Below are 20,496 nucleotides of genomic sequence, written 5' to 3' on the forward strand. Positions count from 1 at the left end.
TATATTTTTTTTTTTTTCTTCAAGTAATTACACTTTACCTTATTACTTTCTACTTTGTTATTTTCTAGTTAAGACATTTTGGAACAATTGCCTATCATCTAGTACATCCTACAAATATATTGGAACAAAATAGATCTTATCAACCATTTTCAAACATTTCTACATTTAGATAATTAATGATTATATAACACTATATACCAATCATTTTTATAATCGAAAAAAAGCCAAATATTAATATATTTTTATTTAATTACCTTGTATTCTTGTTTTATTCTTATTCATATATATTCCCTTTAAGAGGTTTGTCCTAATATTAAAGTTTGTCATTGTTCTGAAATTAATGTTACATTATTTTATTTAACAAAATCTAATTCTCAATTATAATACTTTATTCTGAAATTATATCGGTTTCCATATGTTCATCAACTAGTCTCTCTGGCATAAAATTAGAATTTTTTAAATTCAATTATTGAAATGATTGTTATACAGTATAATATTATCATTAATTACGTAAATGTATGTAATTGTTCTGAAATGTCAATATTATTTATCATTAATTAATACTTACAATATTAATTAATTTAATTTACTTGGCATACAGTATGCATGAAGTAACAAAAAATTTTTTTATAAATTATATTAATGAATGTGAGTTTAAAAGTAATATTTTTCTTTTAGTCAACAAATTTTAATTGAGGTGATGTGAAAGGATAAAAAGATGTTACATAACACTTGAACAATCATTTGAGATGAGGGAAAGAAAACAATTACAAACAGCTTTCATTTCATACTTGAACAATACACAAATAATTACTGAAGTGACATTAATCTTCAGATTCATAAAAATGGTAATACTGAGTATCATTGTGAGTTAAGAATAGTTTCAACTGTAATAATGGATTTTACGATAGTATTAGCTAAGTTGTTTAAAAAATATCTGTAAGTTGTTTACTGAAATACAGCACAAATAACAACAAGACATCCCAGCATTGAAAACATGCAAGGAAAAGTGATCAGACGATTTTCTGCAAATATCTTCAACATCAAATATAAAAAGAGTATTTTATTGACACCTTTTCTAATATATAATAATATAAAAAACAATATCTTCTTTTTTTTTTTTTTGTTAGAAATCTTCACTTTTTATTTAAATAGAGATAAAAATTGTTTGCTTCCAATATATGCTTTATTCTTTGAAATCTTACATGGTTGATGTTGTTCCAATCTTACCCATCTCTGAACCATCTTGCTATATTTTGTATGCCTATTCTGTCATAATCTTTAATGATTTTCAAAGTGGGATTATTCAGCTAAGAGATAGAGGGACAGAGGTCATAAGAAACAATGGACAATACTTTGCAGATTAAAATAAATTCAATGCAGATAACATAAGTTTTATCACATCGTAAAAAAATGGAAAAGATTTAGTTTTTATTTTATTATATTTCATCTTTTTGAATGTTATACTTAATTTTGATTTGAGTAGAAAGAAAGAAAAGTTTTTCTATTTATCAGAATTTCGACAATAAACAGAAAGAGATAAGCATAACTTATATCCAAGCTTTTTTTTAAAAAAAAAAAAATAGCAATTAAAGATAACCAAATCAGCTGTTTGTGAATATTATTCTGAGATATAAACAGTTCATTTCTTTACAGATATTATTAAATAATGACCAGACATTCCAATAAAAATAATTTACTTATATAAGAGCAGAATGATTATAACTTGAAATATTATATTAATAAATAACCAATTTAAAAAACAAACAGAAAATTGAGATAGCAGATATCAAGGTTCAAAGTGTTAAAATACAGAAAGACAACAATCCTTTTAAAGAAATGAAAATATACTATTTTATTACCAAGTAAAAAAATCACTTTCAATATCTGATTTTGAGTGGGGGATTTTAAAATTTCCCACGCAAAGTGAAAGCAAAATTTAAAAATACTATCTAGAATTTAAATATTCTAAAACCAAAGTTAAAAAAGATGAGAATGTAAGATGCCTTCTTTATTGAGAAATATATATAACAATTTTCAATAACACAATAAATTGTTTTACATTAAAGATTTAATTTTTGGTTTCAATTAGTCTAATAAAGATTATAACACTTCCATTTTATTTAGTATTATTATTATGATGATTATTTTTCTATCTTCATCTTTTTTTCAAATTAACTGTTTTTTTTTGTTTTTTTTATCATTAGAGGACAATTGTTTGTTTTGTTAGGTCTACGAATGTCATTATTTTTTGTTATTAACTTTACTTTTCTCTTATCAAGAAGCATTATTTTTATATATTTATTTTCTTGTAATACTCCCCCATAATCAATTTTTAAAAAATAAATAAAATGTATTATACGGTTACATCAATAACGTAAGGCCCACTAGGCTGATCTGGTATTAAATAAATTTAAAAAATGATTATCTGAAATCATCAACCTTCAATAATTCATTCAGTTTTTGATTTAAATGGTTCAGACATAAGGTATTGATTTTTATTAATATTTATGTATGTATAAGGGGTTTGGAGTGATAGTGGAATAATTCAAGTTTCTAGTGAAAAAGTGAATTTTTAGTCTATTACTTAAATTATATATGTATATTACCTATAAAAAATATGAAAACTGCAAATGTATTTACATATATAATTTGAGCATATAGTATAAACTTAAATATTAAAGGCAATCTATGCATTATTTAGGGGTGTCTTTTGTACGAGACTATACCTCCATAATCAATTTTTTTTTTTTAAATAAAATGTTAGGGAGGGTTGAAAAAAAAAAATAATTTAAGCAAATTTTAAATAAAAATTCTTTTTTTTTTTTTGCAGAAACCTTGGCATTCCAATGTTGTTATAACTCAGTCAGATATATTAAAATGCTGAACTCTTATTTATTTATGAAACATAGACACTGACCCAATGATGAATGTGATAAGAATTCTCATCTGTTTTCAAGTTACATAACTAATGTCTGAACCAATCAAATTAACAGACAAAACGTTATATAGAGATGATTTCTAATTGTCCTGTTTTTTTTTTTTTAATTTTAAAAATATTGTTCATAGAAACATAAAAATGAAGACTGGTAAAGAGAGATTCTCGGAAAATAACAATGAAAAGATAGTCTGCATGCATACGTATGAACTAATAAAATTCTCATAAATTTGACTTGGAAGGGGGGGGGGTTCTTTCATTTGAAATTTCTTTTTCAAACAATCTTTATGCCTCTAATTTTCCCTTCCTGCCTTACTGATTACAACTTTCCTTATTTTTTTTTTTGTGAGTTTAGATTACCTGACAGTCTGTGCTACTAAGTTTGGTTTCCTGAGGTTGCACTGCATAGTAAAAATAACTTATCACATGAATTAAAGAGTACTACTAATAAGAACTGTTTATAATAAATAGGGATAAATTAAAGTTTTCCACCACTGATTATAAACATTAGCACTCATAGTGAATTTATGCATCATCAATTGTACATAGCTTCATGTTTGTTTAGTAAAAATGTCAACCTTGTTCTAAATTAATGAAGTACTATAACGAAATAAATGTATATAAATTATGTTTCTAAATTCAGAAGTAAAGAAAGCTTACAGCATAACCATTAACAGCAGCAATAAGAGGCTTTTTACACTTTCCAATATCAGACCAACGTTCCAATAAGCCAGTCTTTACATTCTCGGAATAAGTTTTATTCAACATTTCCTTGATATCAGCACCTTGGGATAAAAATTACATAACGTAAGTTAGAATAATTTCAAATCTTTGAAAGAAGAAGTGATACTGAATATATTGTACCTGCTGCGAATGCTTTTTCACTCCCTGTCAAAATGATTGCCCCAATTGTTTCATCTTTATCCATAGCTTGTACAGCATCTGCTAATTCTGAAACCAAAGCATCACACAGAGCATTTAAGGCTTTTGGCCTATGCAGAGTAATCAGTCCAACATTATTTTTCTCTCCTTTCTTATCAGTCAGAATATTTTGATAGCTACTAGCAGCTGCACCTGCAGAAACATTTAAAAAGTTTAGATCACTTATCATTATTTTTAACTGCAATAAAGGAAATAGAAATAAAATAAGAATTGGCTATTACTTGCAAATCTTTTTCCTGTTTGATGAAGAGATCCAAAGGATGTTATTTTACTGACATTGAAAATAAATCTGACACTGTTTAAGGCCATGGTTAATTTTTTTACGAAACAAATAAAAATTAAACTTTGATGAATTAACGATGATGTGTCCTAAGGAACTGGCCAAGGACTAACCTGTTGCCGGGAGAGGCTATTCTGATAAGCTATGGCCTTGGGATTTCTTTCTTGATAACAATGAGGTTTCTTCTGGAACAAAAAAAAAAAAGGAATGTATAAAAGGATATGATCCATTTCTACACTCACATAATACATTATAACACCAGATATTTTTTATAATAAATTACGTAATATTAAGAGTAAATGTAAATCTTAATATTCAAAAGGGTATCAGTATACTCATTTCACTTGAGAATACATTAATCTGATTAAAAAAAAAAACAGACATATTTACTGTATAGGATACGATATTGTGGCAAATTAAGTTAATTACAACAATATCACGTTAAAAGTAAATATCGCTGCTTTTCTTGAATAGCGGCACAACTTACAAAAAACCAAAGTTAGTTTTATTTTGTTGTTACGCCTTCTATAGGTTGTACTGTGGACTTGGATACTTTCTGACAACCCTACAGTACAAGAGCTCGGTGGGAAAAATATCAGTTATTTACAAACCACAATTTTCTATTAATAATAGTAACAATAATAAAGGCTTGGCGACCCCGAAGGTTCGATGCCGGTACAACCAATTGTGGAATCAGCCTATGCATACACTGTCAAATGACACCTCTCCAAGCCCAAATCTACTAAATCAGTCTTAACGCAATCCTCACATCTACGTTTTGGTCCACCTTTCGGACGTTTACCCATCGGTTTAGTCTTTATTAACATTTTAGGGATCCGTTCATTACAAAGTTCAAAAAACTTGGGTCTAACAGACTCGTGTTATTCGCCGCAATGTTATAAACTGAATTGTAATTACCTGTTGCAGTCCCTTCAATTCAGCGTTGTGTAGCCTTCTAAATTCTCCTTTTAACTCATCTTTTTTCGATCCGATTTGAACGGAACTATCTCATATTTTAGCAAATTTACTCTTTTTTAAATGAAGCTTTACTAGGTTTTTAGTGTTGTAGATAGTTTTAATAACATTGAGCTCTGAATGAAATTTTTTTTTGACATTCTGTAACAGCCGCCATTTTTTATTCCTGCCAACTATACTTGGTAGGCTCATCAATTTTGACAAGTAACTATGTTTATTTACTTTTTTCATTACTCTAATGAATACTATATATAGTATTCATTTGAGTAATAAAAAATTGGAGTGAAATACAATCTATGTAATGCGTGATCTTAAGAGAGGACGAACCGAGACGGGATACTGATTGTTTCAAGGGGCGAATCTCAAGCTCAAAAAATAAGGGAAAATATTTCATAGATATATTATTACGGTTGAATGTTCACGAACATATGATGGCGATGGATTTTATTTAAAATTATAAAAATAAAAGTCCTACTAATTGTATTGAAGTTAAAAGGAGATAAAATTATGACTTTTATTAATTATTTTTTACAATAGTGATTCGTCATAGCTAGTGTTAATGAATATTTTCTCAACAGTATAAATTGTATTAATGAGGATTAAACATATTATTCGATCAAATTTATACTATTATTAACTGACGTAAATAGCAATATAATAATTAAATAATGATAAAATATATGTATAATAGGCAAATCAGATGATGATAAAGAAATATATATAAAGAAAATAATTATATGTATTTAAGTGGGGTATGGTTGGCAACTAATTAACTTTCCCGCTTAGTAACAGAAGGCTCTATAATTTTTTCCCAAAACCAGCGTCTATCTCTTTATTTCATATTTAATTATGAAATTTGTTTTGGAAATTATTCGAGTTTTATGCGTAGTAACTAAATAAATATGAATTCAAAAATTTCGGTAGTGCTGATAAATTTTTTTAAATAAAATTATTTTCTTGGTTCATTTATATTTAAGGACTATGAAGGCCTATATGGCTAAATTAATGGTGAGACTAATGACCTTATTTTTCATATTTGAATTAAGTACAATGTTTATCTACAACTTAGTTTTAATTTGTTCTGATTCATAGCTATTAAATAATTTTATTTTGATTTACTTCAATAATTAACAGGATAGGTGAGTTTCTAATAATAAGGTTCCCAAAAAGGTAAGCCTACTATTGCTGGTGTAGATAATAAGGGCTTGGATAATTGCGAATGCATAATACTCTTTCGTTTATTATTTTCATTAAGGAACCTTTGTAATCGACTCAGAAAAGAAAATTAACTGCCCTCTCTAAAATTTTAATAATTAACTTTCAAGATATATAGAATTCAAAATATTACAAAAAATATATTACACTAGCAGACTTACAGTATATTGGATTTAGTTTTGGTTCATTATTTTCAATAATGAATCTTTGTAATCAGCGAATAAAAATAAAAGTTAGCACCTCCTCAAATTATGAGGTTTTATATACGAGACATGTAGAATCGAAGAACACTTCAGATATTTTCTTATTTGTTATTTATTGATATAATAAAACAATTTATTCAAATGATAAACCATTGTGTAATGATTTGCAAATGTTCTACCTAAGGGGCCGTAACAGTCTACTCTTACCATAGTGCTTAATTTTTTCATTAAAAAAAAAATAAAAATTGACTTGTCTCATTAATAATTATCGTAGATTAAAGTTACATTACAAAAATTTGAACTAAAAAGACAGAGGCAAGATATAACTAGAAATAATTATCAACTTTGACCAAAATAATGTTTTTGAACGATTTTTGTATTTGTATCCTACGAACTGCACCAAAAAATCTAGTCTTTATTGAATGAAAAAAAAATAATGATTAAGATAAGGTTTGAGAAACATTCTCTAAATTAAACAGTACACCTATTATCCAGTATAACTACTGAACCATTTGTGATGAAACTTATTGAAAGTATTAAGTATGTTATTGTTGCTTTATAGTCTTAAAAAGTGTAAAGATTGTTTCATTGAGACATTGTAGGTTGTCAAATTCAATGTGAAAGAACCTTTATTTATTAATAAGACAAATAATGTATCCTACTTTTGTCTACAATGTTTGAGATTTTGTCTTAAAAATCATCAAAAACATCTTGTTTCAAAACTGAATCTGACTACAATTTGAGAGGTAGTTTTTAATAAAAATTGTTGGATTTGGCAAAATGAGTACATGGATAAATGAGTATTGAGCAACTCTTTGTTTTTTAATCTGTTTTTATTCGCAGTCCATTTGATTCAAAAAGATTTATATTGTTTCTTATTTTTCAGAAGTGTTTATGCGGGTCTACTAGAGAGGTAATTTTCCAATGAGTGCGCTTGAAATTATTGTAATTTAAGGGTGATTTTCAAATAATAGGTAATTTTCAGGTTTCAATTTTTTAAAAATAAAAGTTACATTTGAAATGTTTTTAGGTTAGCTCATAGCTAAGACCACTGTCAAGTAAAACTTAAATGTAAATATACTAACAAAATTTTAATTTTTGCACTTATTATCGTGGTTAAAAAGTTATCTTGACAATGATACCCAGAAGAAACGACAATGGTACAGAACCGCATTAAATTGATTACAAATTAAATTAATTGTAAATTAATATAGCACAGGGGCTCAGGATAAAATCTCAGGAATTAAATCCACTCCCATTATCAAAATGGAGACAATCACTGGAATGCCATCCACGGAAAACAGGAGAGATGCAAAGTTCTTAAATCTGCAAACAAAAGCTAGAAGCATTCCAAGTCATCCATTACAAAACAGGACTAAGGAAAAAAATCCAAACTGACTCAAACATACAAGCCTATTTCTCAAAATAAATAGCCTAATTTCAGAACACAATCTCATCTCTCTGCAAAATGAACATATCAAAATAGTAAATATATAAGAAGATGGTCAGGGTTGCGGTCAAAAGTGGAACAAAAATAGTTTACAACTATTTATTTTCCAACGTTTCACCCCACTTTGCAGGGCTTCATCAGGGCTAAAAAGATACAAAATGAAACTATGATAAGATACAATGTTAGGAATAAAAATAAAAAGATAAGATACAATGAAATACAATATCTTATCTTTTTATTTTTATTCCTATCATTGTATCTTATCATAGTTTCATTTTGTATCTTTTTAGCCCTGATGAAGCCCTGCAAAGTGGGGCAAAACGTTGGAAAATAAATAGTTGTAAACTATTTTTGTTTCACTTTTGACCGCAACCCCTTACCATCTTCTTATATATCAATTTTTACGGTCAACTATATATACATATATACAAAATAGTAAATGATTCACCTCCATAGAATTCCCTCCCCTAACCCCAAATACATCTCACAGTTCAAGGAATCAAGCGAAAGGAGCCACTTGAGCCTCAGCTTGTGAGATCCCTCTCATTGAAGATGCTCAACAAAAAATACCCTTCTACCCCGGTATGCACCCAGAAATACACTAATGAATCAGCTGCAGGTGCTACTGCGAATGGAGGAGCAGAGGTGCATATAGAATTTCTGAGCTGAGACACCCTAGACAAAGCCATTCCAACTGGCTTAAGATGTGCGAATTTCAAAGCTGAGCAAGAGACAATCTTGAAGGGCAGCAAAATACTAAGATGGCTAAACAGAAATGCTGACTCCCAAATAGTCTTTTGGTCAGATGCTGCATCAGTATGCCCTTTAGTCAAAATGGAATGTAGGTCATCATGCACTTGCAGGAGAAGTTGAAAAACTACAACTACAGTATTGTGAAGTGGTATTGCAATGGATACCAGGGCACTGCGGTCTGAACAGAAACAACATAGCCAACTGGCTTGCAAAGGAAGGAGCAACATTCCTACAACCAAAATGTACCTAGGTCCTCCTGAAGGTGACATTAATAAACAGGTCTGCCTAGTAGTAGGCATCTTTAGGGTCGTAATTTGGATATAGATCGTTCGATTTGGGTATAGATCGTTCGATTTGGGTATAGATCATTCAATTTGGGTATAGATCGTTCGAATTGGGTATAGATCGTTCGATTTGGGTATAGATCATTCGATTTTGCATGTACAGCAGCCCTGTTTATTAATGTCACCTACAGCAGCACCAAGGTGACATTAATAAACAGGGCTGCTGTACATGCAAAATCGAATGATCTATACCCAAATCGAACGATCTATACCCAATTCGAACGATCTATACCCAAATTGAATGATCTATACCCAAATCGAACGATCTATACCCAAATCGAACGATCTATATCCAAATTACGACCCTAAAGATGCCTACTACTAGGCAGACCTGTTTATTAATGTCACCTTCAGGAGGACCTAGGTACATTTTGGTTGTAGGAATGTTGCTCCTTCCTTTGCAAGCCAGTTGGCTATGTTGTTTCTGTTCAGACCGCAGTGCCCTGGTATCCATTGCAATACCACTTCACAATACTGTAGTTGTAGTTTTTCAACTTCTCCTGCAAGTGCATGATGACCTACATTCCATTTTGACTAAAGGGCATACTGATGCAGCATCTGACCAAAAGACTATTTGGGAGTCAGCATTTCTGTTTAGCCATCTTAGTATTTTGCTGCCCTTCAAGATTGTCTCTTGCTCAGCTTTGAAATTCGCACATCTTAAGCCAGTTGGAATGGCTTTGTCTAGGATGTCTCAGCTCAGAAATTCTATATGCACCTCTGCTCCTCCATTCGCAGTAGCACCTGCAGCTGATTCATTAGTGTATTTCTGGGTGCATACCGGGGTAGAAGGGTATTTTTTGTTGAGCATCTTCAATGAGAGGGATCTCACAAGCTGAGGCTCAAGTGGCTCCTTTCGCTTGATTCCTTGAACTGTGAGATGTATTTGGGGTTAGGGGAGGGAATTCTATGGAGGTGAATCATTTACTATTTTGATATGTTCATTTTGCAGAGAGATGAGATTGTGTTCTGAAATTAGGCTATTTATTTTGAGAAATGGGCTTGAATGTTTGAGTCTGTTTGGATTTTTTTCCTTAGTCCTGTTTTGTAATGGATGACTTGGAATGCTTCTAGCTTTTGTTTGCTGATTTAAGAACTTTGCATCTCTCCTGTTTTCCATGGATGGCATTCCAGTAATTGTCTCCATTTTATTAATGGGAGTGGATTTAACTCCTCCGGTTATTATTCTGAGCCCCTGGTTCTGTGCTGTATTAATTTTGTTGAAGTTGGATTGTGCTGCAGTCCACCAGCTGCTGATTCCATATTTAATTACAGGTCGGACATATCCATTGTAAAGAGATTTGAGGGTCTGGTGGTCCAATCCACAATTGGAGCCTGCTATCTTCTTCATAAGGGCTGTTCTCTCTTTCCTTGACAATGCTTTTTTATTTGTTTTTCATGTGAGTCACTGGTCTAGAACTTCTCCTAGGTAGTTCAGGCTGTCTTCTTTGCTGATTTTGTTAAGATTTATATTCAGGTTTAAGTCTGTTGGAGTGGAAAGAGACTGAAGATAGAGTATTTAGTTTTAGATGTATTGATTTTTATCACCCACTTCTCTATCCATCCATAATTGCATTTAGGGCTGTTTGGATCCTGTATTTGGCTACAAGTATAGTTTTATCATGGCTCCAGAAGGCTAAATGAATCTCTTGATGAAGGCAGCCTGGTCTTCAGTGGATCTGTATTTTCTGAATGCAGATTGTTCTGGGGCGAGGAGTTTTTTCTGTTCTTGGGTCCACATCAGTCTGTTGTCACCTATCTGCTCCATAAGCTTTCTTATACAACTCAGTAATGTTATTGGGTAGTAGCTATTTATGTCCCCTGAATGCTTCCCTTCCTTTTAGAATGGAACAATATTTCCCCTTTTCCACAAGTCAATGAATGTACCTATTTTCCAGCATGTATTAAATAGTTTGAGAAGCTGAGTCTTTGGTACCCCTACCCTCCCCATATTGATCCGAAATTCATTCATTATTCCATCTTCACCAGGAGTGCATTTTAATTTTAACAAACTTAGTGCATTGTTTCGTTCCACCATGGTATATGGGGCATTCATTTCTCCTGGGATCATTTTGGCTTTTTTTAGATGCATTCTTAAGATATTCTGCATATTTTTCAGCTTTTTCCGGCATATGTCTAGATCTCTTATGCCACTAAAGTGTTTTACAAGTAGGTCTGCTGCTTCCTTTTGATTTAGAAGTCAATTTCTGCATTGCAAAGTCATCATATTTTGGTTTGAATTCTTTCTTGCTAAATTTTTTGCTAGTTTCCAGTGTTTGGTGCCTTTCCGATCGAGATTTAACTCTTCTGTATTTTCTCTCCAAGGCTTCTTCTTAAAAGTTTGTTGCAATTTTTTTTGTAGCTTCCTTCAATTTCATGTCGTTTAAAGTGGTTGGCTCTTTTTAGCAACATCGCTAGCTTGTGATAATTCACTTTCTAGGATGTCTAGTTCAGTTGTCCTAAAATTTATAATTTTTCCTGCTCCCTCTGGGAATGCTTTCTTTAGCTGCTTTCAGGATAGCTTCAGTTAACTGTTTGGCCTTAAAATTAATTTTTGTTGAGTTAGAGTTTATATTAGAGGTCAGTTTATTAGTGATGTTCTCAAACCTTTCCCAGTTAGCCTTTTTGAAGTTCCATCGAGGAAAAAGAAAGACCGAGAGAGCTGGGGGCTCTATATCGATGTTAATTGCTATAGGATAATGATCATTGCCACCCAGCTGATCCATAACTTTTCTAGTGCCCTTGATTGCCAGATTATTCGCAAATGCTAGGTCGGGTGTTGTGCACGTTTTCCATGTGCAAGAATAGAATGTGGGTTGATCTTCAGGACTGTTGAGGAGTAGGAATGAATTTTCTATCTGCAATGCCTCTAACTCTTCTCCTCTAGCATCAAGGTGATCTTATCCCCATGCTGGAGAATGTGCATTGAAGTCACCCACGATTAGACAGGTTTCTCCAGGAATATTCATAGCTTGAAGGGAAATCACCTTGTTATTAGGACAGTAGTAATTAAAGGCCTTTAGTTGGCAGTCTTCCAAAGATTCTTTACAGACCTTATGGGGGTCGAACCCTCCTCCCTTCTCAACCAGGGCTTGGGACTGGCTATGGAGGAGTTGATTAAAAATAAAGCTTCAGGACAATCATGGCAATGATTACAGAAGTGCTCATTAGGAGTAGAACAGTAGTAAAATGTTGCAATACCTGGATAAAACCTACAATGTTTATTAGAAAGAAATATTTCTTATGGCTATAAATGATCATTTTTATATTTATTTTAATTTTAATTAAAGTGAGACTTGAAAGTTCCTCATTGCTTGAGAATCAACCCTAGGTTAATGTTTAAATTTTTGTGAGTGATGACCAATCTTATCAATTAAATCATCGGTATAATGGTGTTTTGATATCTGGTACTGCTGAACACATTCTTCAAAATTGAGGTATGTTAACTATTCATTTAGTCTTATATATGTTTTAGTAATAGCCATTGTCATTAAGATATGAGAATTATATATATATGTTTGTTTCTTGGTTTTGTATTTTTTATTATTCTAACAGGATTAACATACCTATCTCTTCAAAACTACCGAACTAAATTTATATTTATCCAAAAATATGAATACAGCAATCACCAATGTATTAATCAGGTCTTATTTTGTTTATAGCTGTTTCCCCTTCATAAAGTTTAATAGTTTAATATATTACAATTGACCAATGTTTTTGATTAGCATCATATTTCTGAATTTGTTATACAATAAAAGAACAAAACAATCTAAATCGTACCATTATTAGCAAACATTTTTATTTTAGTTCAGTGGTCATTTTCTACATATTTTGTAAAGTTTTTCATAAAAATCTATTTTATCTTTATCTTAACATACAAAACAATAGATATCACCCATTCTCTAACTTGATCACTGTATCTAAAAAAAAATGACAATGAATATTCAGTTTAAATTATTAGTGGTGGTTTCCCTTTTGTTACGGATGTGCAATAAGTCTGACTTTCATAAAAAAAAATGGACTGCTAGCGGTTTATAAAAAATATTTGTAATATCTTTTTAAAAATTATTTTTTCGAATAATTAAAAACTATTCATCTCTTGAAACATTGTAGCCAAACATCAAATAGGTAATTTAATTCTCTATAAAACATCATCATCTCAAAACAAACATCATCTGAATTAGTCCAGTATCAGCAAAGATGGAAACCAATTTTATTTTTATCTCCTTTATATTTATATATAACAGATATCTCTCATCAACAGATTTCTAATCACTGTATCACAAAAAATGGCTATGGTTATGAAGCTGAAATTATTTATGGCAGTTCTTCATATGCTGCTATTATGAATAAAATTATTATATATAAAATTTTAATAATTAATTTATTTAAAAAACTGACAGCAATATGACTATTGTTATTATACCTATGAATAATAAGGATAAAAGCTTAATTAAATATTTATGCTAAGTTAATGGTTTTAAATAAAGAAAATTAGTTTAATTAATTGAATTGTTGTATGCATACTATGAATAGTATAAATTTGTATTGTAGATAACCTGATGATGGGGCCATAGCCATTTAACATTGTTAATGATTCATTAAAATTAAGATGTATTGCACTACATCTCATTATATTAATGAAAACTCATCCAGTAAAGAACCTATAATATCAAATTAATCTATAATTTTTGTTAATTTGAAATAATCATATTTGGTGCTAACAAAAATCAATATATAAGATTTCTAATTATAATTTATTTGAAAAATGATAGTGATACAATAAAACATTATATAGGAATTTATGTATAACCAAATTCTTATATCTACTTAAATTAAGCATTTGTACAGTTCAGTCTGAATAATTATCAATGTACATTATTTAACTTTACATACATATTTTATACTATCACATATTGCTATTTCTTCTTCTTTTCATCCCTCTTCATGGCAGAGTAAAGCAGCCCGTATCCACCAGTTGATCTTCTATTATTTTTCTCAAGTTTCAATTTTCATTAATACTACAAACATGGAAATTTAGTTGATTTTCTAAACTCCTCTTCTCAGTAAAGTGCCTTTCAATTGGAATATAGCAAACTTCTTTATTATCTTCTCATTCCTGATACAGTGTAAGGTGCTTTCTGATGGGTATATTTCATTTTTATGGTAACTGTGTGCCTTGTATATCTAACATTTAACCCCACTATTTACAGCAGGGTCGGCTCATAAAGTGCTTTAATTTAGTTGGTAACCTCTCATGTCAATCATGGTGGTGCAAATCCGGAAATATATATAACTAAATGTTGCTATTATGCTGGACACTTCTTTGTTTTCATTTCTTTAACAGATTAATTCATTAAAATTTATAGTTTAAAAAAATAATTATATGCTCTTTTGTTTCATAGTTTAAAAAAAGTAAGCCACTGTTTCCTCTTACACTTTTATAATGTTTATATACATCACAATGCATTTGTTAAACTGTTGTTTCTGGGATAAATACTTTTTTTTTTTTTTTTTTTTTTTTTTAATGATGATTCATTACATTTATCTAGAAACTTTTATTCTCAGTTAAACAGTTATTTAAATATGAATAAAAGTGAGAAATATAAAAACAATAATAGTGAAAAAAATAATATACAAATGATGTAGATCTGATCTTTTAATGGAATCTACATTACGAAGAATAGTTGCTTGATATTTTCATAATATTATATTACTTAAAATTTAATATAACATACTCGTAATATCTATGAATATGAAGCTTCTTTCATTCTTGTGAATTTTGCTCTTTTCTCTTGAAGTAGTTTCGCACTTTATCAGGATCATTCCACCACTGGGCATTGGCGGTTCCCATAATGAGGAATGCAGTGTTTGTGACTATTAACACAGCAAAAGATATCCAAAATATCAACCTCCATTCAAGTAGAGTGCTCTAAAAAAATAATTAGTGTTATTGGAACATATGACATAATATGCTACATCATAACATTTATAAATATATATGCTGTAGAACTTTAATGTAACAAATTTCATATTTGTTCATTTTATTTTTAAGGAACAAATATCCTGTATTATTTCTCATCTCTTTTATTTCATCAGAAGAACATTTAGTTATTAATTATCAAGTCCAGCTGAATTAGTTGAGGTCTTACATGCGCTATCCAATATAGAGACCAATATTTAAGATATTGAAATATATATGGAATTCTATAAGAAAATAGGACTAAATACATGTAAAAATTTAAAATCAATACAAATCCCTTAAAAGGAGAATCCAAGACATCAAGTTATTAAGATGGACTAGATCAGTGGTTTACAACCTTTTTTTGGTGATGGGATTCGTTTGGTACTTGTCGAAAAATGGTGGAACTCTTTTGGTAGAAGTAGGTAAATGGTGAAACCCTTACATTATCTCTGGAATCTTTTCAGCAAAAGCTAAGAAAGGTAAAATACCTAAACAAAACCTGTGAAAAAATGAAGAAAATCTGAGATGTTAAGGTTTAAAATTATGTTCAGTTGCCATGAAATAACCCATTCCTAAATTATTTCCCACAGAACCCTTTTTTTCAAAAGCCCTTGAAATCCATTACAACAAGGTTCTACTGTGTATATATTGGATTAGAAGATTGAATGAAATATTAATATTCCAATCCAGATTCGGCATTGTGTAGCCTTCTACACAAAGCCAAATTGGGGGGACTTGGTAATTGAAATTTAAGTTATACCTTTGTAGCAAATAAGATGGGCAGTGAAGTTTGTTTGGGCTTAGTACCCTAAAATGCTGATGAACATTGAGCCAATGGGTAAAATACTAAGGGTAAAACGAAGCGTAGGTGGGAGGATTGTGTCAAGACTGATCTAGTAGATTTCGGTTTGGGCAGGCATCACTGGATGAATGTATGTAGAGAACAGTTAGTGGTATTGGTATCAAACCTTCAGGTTCGCTGAGTCTTTATTATTATAAAAATTGTAATTATATATTAAATGGTATTTACAATTCATATACTTTATTAAATAATATTAATAAATTTATTATAGAAATTTTGAAGGAGTTTGGCTTACATTTGGTGTGAGCACTCCAATGAGATATGGAGTTACAATTCCCGATATCCCTCCTACTGATCCAATCAGTGCCATTACAATTCCAGTATAGTTTGGGCTAATATCAAGCGTGATGGCTTTTGAACCCGGTATATATGCACCCATCATTGTCATTCCAAACACAAAGAAAACTGTTGCTAAAGTCTTATCACAACCGGAATATGAAGCAGCTATAATTCCAACGGCAGGCCCAACAGATGCTAAAAAATAAGTTCAAAAAATTATTTTAAATATCTTTGGATCAATCTGGAAAAAAAAAATTTAAACATAGTTTCACATAAAAATCAAAGTCCCTAGGAACTCTATGATGATGATTTTCATCTACATCTGGGATTCTTAATCTATTTGCTATGTATTGAAAATACTGGGTTTAAAAATAATTCAGTTTAATTGAATATAAATCTGAAATATTAGAAATTGATTATTGCATCTGAAGGGTATTAGGGTTTGAACCTTTAGGGGTCACTGATCACTGGCAGTAGCTGGAATGGCCAAGGGACCCTCAGTCCTGAGAAAACATCATTAAAGGTTGGGTCTAGGGTACACATATTTGTGATATTTTATTTAAAATTCTGCTTATTCCCAGCTTTTTATTTACTGAGGTCATTTTTCTCAGGACTTTTATATCTTATTTTTAGTTTCTATAAAAAGCAATCAATGAAAATGACAATTTTTTTTAACCATATTTCACTTTCAACATAGCTAAAAATTTATTATATTTTGTATAATACATTTTAATTTCAGTTAAATTTGGAAACAAATTTTTGTTTTAGAAAATCTAATATTTCTGCAAAATTCTTAAAGCTAAAGCCATTATATTGAAAAAAAAATGAATTCATCAAATAAACTATTTATTACAAAAAATGATTTTTAAATTTTAATTTCAAATGATCTCACACTCTTCTTTAATAAAGGAATTTATTTATTTATCCTTGAACATCTTCAAAATCTTCTTTGCCGTCTTCATAGGTTGATATTTCTAACAATTTTTTTTTCTAGGAATATCATTGTGTTAATTTTTGTTATCCACAAGTATACATTTGAACAAATATTATGCATTATTTTTGTCTTGTGGATTTATATCTTATCGAATCTCAATTCTAACTTTAATCATATAAAATTAGATTTGATTTGATATGTATTGAGAGGTAAGCCATCTACCACCTTTAACAGGACAGGAGTTAGGAAAAGATCAAAAAAATAAAAAATAGATTTATACCCTTTTGTATGTCAACGGCTCATATATTTACCATGTTGCCAGGCTAGTGAAAATCACTTTAAACATCTGAACACAATTTACATTATAAATGTTGTGTATAAACATAAGTCGTATTTTGCTGGAAGATTGCTGATTGGCCGTGTGTATCAATGAATGGAATATGGTCCGGGTGCGGTCAATAAATGGAATATGATCATTGACTACACCCGGACCATATTCCATTCACCTTCAAATCATATTTTAGTATCAATAAGTCCCTAACACTTACCGACAGTAATACAAAGCTTCCTCACTAATGACGCATCCCATCTAAATTTAGCAATCATAAAATCGATGACCCATCCAGAAACAATGGAAAAAAGCCACATGCCAATGTATGGTAATCCAGAAATTACTCCATTCTGTAAAGTCAAAATAAAATGTTAGTTTTCCATTGGCTACTTTAAATTAAATTTCAGATGATTTTTTATTTTATCAAAGTTAGTTGAAGAAAGCAAAGATTTGGAAAATAAGATGTAAACATTTCTGTTATTAAAATATTCTAAAATAAAGTTTTGAGTCTGTCTAACGTGAGTAAATAATTAAACAGTCAATGTTTAGCCAATTCATGCATCTTCATGATTGAGAAAAATAAGATCATATAAATTCAATTAGAAAGTCTGGTGGTTGTGCCATAAGTGCACATGAATATGAACTTTAGAACAGAAAAGTATAATTACTTTCTAGTATAAAAAAAAAAAAAGAAACAGAATTATTTTTTAGATTCAGTGAATCAACAGAAACGGAATCCCTTCATTCTGACTGGTGTAACCCATGCAGCTCAATCACTTCATCCCCTGAACTTGGCTGGGAGATGGATAAGAGTACTAGACTTTTAAAAATGAAACTTTATTAAAAAAAATTAGTTTTACAGTTCAAGAGAGCACAAATCTGCTGCCATCTATAGTCCTGTAAAAGAACTAGAAAGAAGTTAACTTCGATCAACAGGAATTTTTTTTTTAATTTTATGTTATTCTTATAAGAGAACAGAAAAGTGCAGATAATAGAGAAGAGAAGAAAAGGCTGAGCTTAGCACTAACACTTTTTATGTTAAATTATTATTTTATGAGTGAGTTACTCAATACCACAACCAAGCGGGAGGGGCTAAAATAAGATAAATTTAGAAACAAAGAAAAACCCAAGTAAAGTATCCAGAAGTAAACGAAGGTAACATACTCTATTTGGTAAGTATTTTTTAAACTCTTAATGTGAGATATGTTGTCTGAGTTCTTCGTTTATATGATATTGTCTTTAATTAATGATTTTAATTAAATAATTAATGGAGAACTCTGATAACATATCTCACATTAAGAGTCTTAAGGATACTAACCAAATAGAGTATGTTACCTCCCTTTCCGTGAATGTAATAAACGTAATATAAAAAAAGTTCAGAAGGCAGAGTGGTGGCAGGTCCTCATCGATTCCTAGATTGATACAATATTGACTCATTTGGGAGACTTAAGGCTTTGTTTTTTAAATCTCGCAATCATTCATATAGTTTTTTCAATTTACTATTTGTGATATTGTTGCAAGCTTTGTATTAGTTTTGCACTTCTGTATCTCTTTATAAAATAAACTTTTATCTAATAGGTAAGCCAAACAACCTCAGCAATATTATAAAAATTTAATTATAATTTTATTTATACTATTTTACTTTTAATAAATTTAATTGAATGTGATTACTTCTTCAACTGAGACGTGTAAAATATTTTTCATATATTTCGGCAGGTCTGTATTTATAGTAAGGAAACCCCAGGTATGACCAACTAGAGAGATAAGCAGTCCCCAAACTGGAACAGATTTCAAAATAGGAATCCATGGAATCGGTGGCAGCTGAAAACAAAAATATTTGAACTGTGTAAATCACTAGGTTCATTAAATTGAATATTTTTAGAAATAAGTTGCCAAAACAGAATGCCCTGGCTGTAATATATTTTTTTATCAAGGTTATAGTCAGGTGGTATAGTCATTCGAGAACACAAGTAAAACTTATTTTATTTGTGCCAACATTTTGGCCGGAATTTCTGGCCATTATTAAGGTTATCTTCAAATCAAGACAACACCAATAATGAATACAAAATAAAAATAGTATAATAATAAAATAAGAAGATAAACAAATAAAAACACTCATCAATAATTATTATACATACATCTTTGTAGCAAGTTTTCCCAGAAGTTGTTGTTATATGATTTCTTTCATCCTCTGAGATAAAGGGGTGTTCCAATGGTGTGTTGTGATAAAATATAACCCAAATGATTAGCCATGCAATTCCTATTCCTCCAAATATGTAAAATACTCCTGTCCAGCCCAAATAAGAAATAATTAATCCAGATATTGCCATTGACAAAAAATTCCCTAGATATCCTCCTAAAAAAAGTAATGTTAATGTTTTTATTCAGTTAGAAAGGTGTAGTGTAAGACTAGTAAAAATAGTAGTGTTAAAATGACAATAACAATTTAATTAATTCAATTTTTAGGTATTTATTCATAGTATTCAATGGTTTTTGATTATTCTAAAATTAAAAATTACATTTGTGGTTCATTGGACAGGGAACTAGAACCCTCTAATGAGCTATTTGGAACTAGAGAATGGGTACAACTTGGTTAGTGAGTGCCTAAATGGTTGCCTTTATTTTTTTTCTATAAAGCTAATCTAATTGAACTTATTTTGATCATTAAACAGCTTTTTAATTATAGCATTTTTATAAAATTGTGATTGTCAAAAATTTGGAACTTGAGTTTTCAATGGAAACTGATTTCACATTCTTTACCATTTTCTCAAAAAGATTCATGTGTATGTGCACTGAAATTCTCTTTATTATGAGCTAAGTCTTATCCTGAGTGAAATGATATAGTGTGAGAGGTCTTATATACCGAATTTTCAAAAAAATTTCCTTTGAAGTATCTTTAATTTTGTTTATTTGAAATAATTAACTATCCCTAATTGTTAGCAGTCATGAATAAAAATAACTAAAGAAGAAAGTAAATGTTTCATTGTTTCCACTATCATCTTTTTGCCTATTTTCATAATAACTA

At 30.1% G+C, this 20,496-nt stretch overlaps 2 protein-coding genes across 4 annotated transcripts in view; both read right to left on the bottom strand.

Annotated features, from left to right (window-relative positions):
* The window catches only part of LOC106683503 (probable enoyl-CoA hydratase, mitochondrial), an 11,765-nt gene extending 7,529 nt beyond the window's left edge, over positions 1–4,236 (bottom strand). Inside the window, exons 1-3 of the mRNA XM_014425007.3 lie at positions 4,102–4,236; positions 3,803–4,012; positions 3,599–3,723 (exon numbers count right to left, since the gene is read on the bottom strand). Coding sequence (XP_014280493.1) covers positions 3,599–3,723; positions 3,803–4,012; positions 4,102–4,189 — 423 coding nt within the window. The 5' untranslated portion in view covers positions 4,190–4,236. The remainder of the gene's footprint in view (positions 1–3,598; positions 3,724–3,802; positions 4,013–4,101) is intronic.
* Positions 4,237–4,250: 14 nt separating this feature from the next.
* The window catches only part of LOC106683502 (putative inorganic phosphate cotransporter), a 26,530-nt gene continuing 10,284 nt past the window's right edge, over positions 4,251–20,496 (bottom strand). For 2 of the 3 annotated variants that reach the window (XM_014425004.2, XM_014425006.2), the window contains 5 exons: positions 19,610–19,827; positions 19,143–19,292; positions 17,689–17,821; positions 16,163–16,401; positions 13,839–15,032 (listed from right to left, as the gene is read on the bottom strand). In XM_014425004.2, coding sequence (XP_014280490.1) covers positions 14,868–15,032; positions 16,163–16,401; positions 17,689–17,821; positions 19,143–19,292; positions 19,610–19,827 — 905 coding nt within the window. In that variant the 3' untranslated portion in view covers positions 13,839–14,867. Of the gene's footprint in view, positions 4,346–13,838; positions 15,033–16,162; positions 16,402–17,688; positions 17,822–19,142; positions 19,293–19,609; positions 19,828–20,496 lie in introns of those variants that run through there. The other variant, XM_014425005.2, reaches the window with a different exon arrangement.

The sequence above is a fragment of the Halyomorpha halys genome, unplaced genomic scaffold, assembly GCF_000696795.3.
Source record: "Halyomorpha halys isolate HHAL.00 unplaced genomic scaffold, Hhal_1.1 Scaffold490.1, whole genome shotgun sequence".
Taxonomy (NCBI): Eukaryota; Metazoa; Arthropoda; class Insecta; order Hemiptera; family Pentatomidae; genus Halyomorpha; species Halyomorpha halys.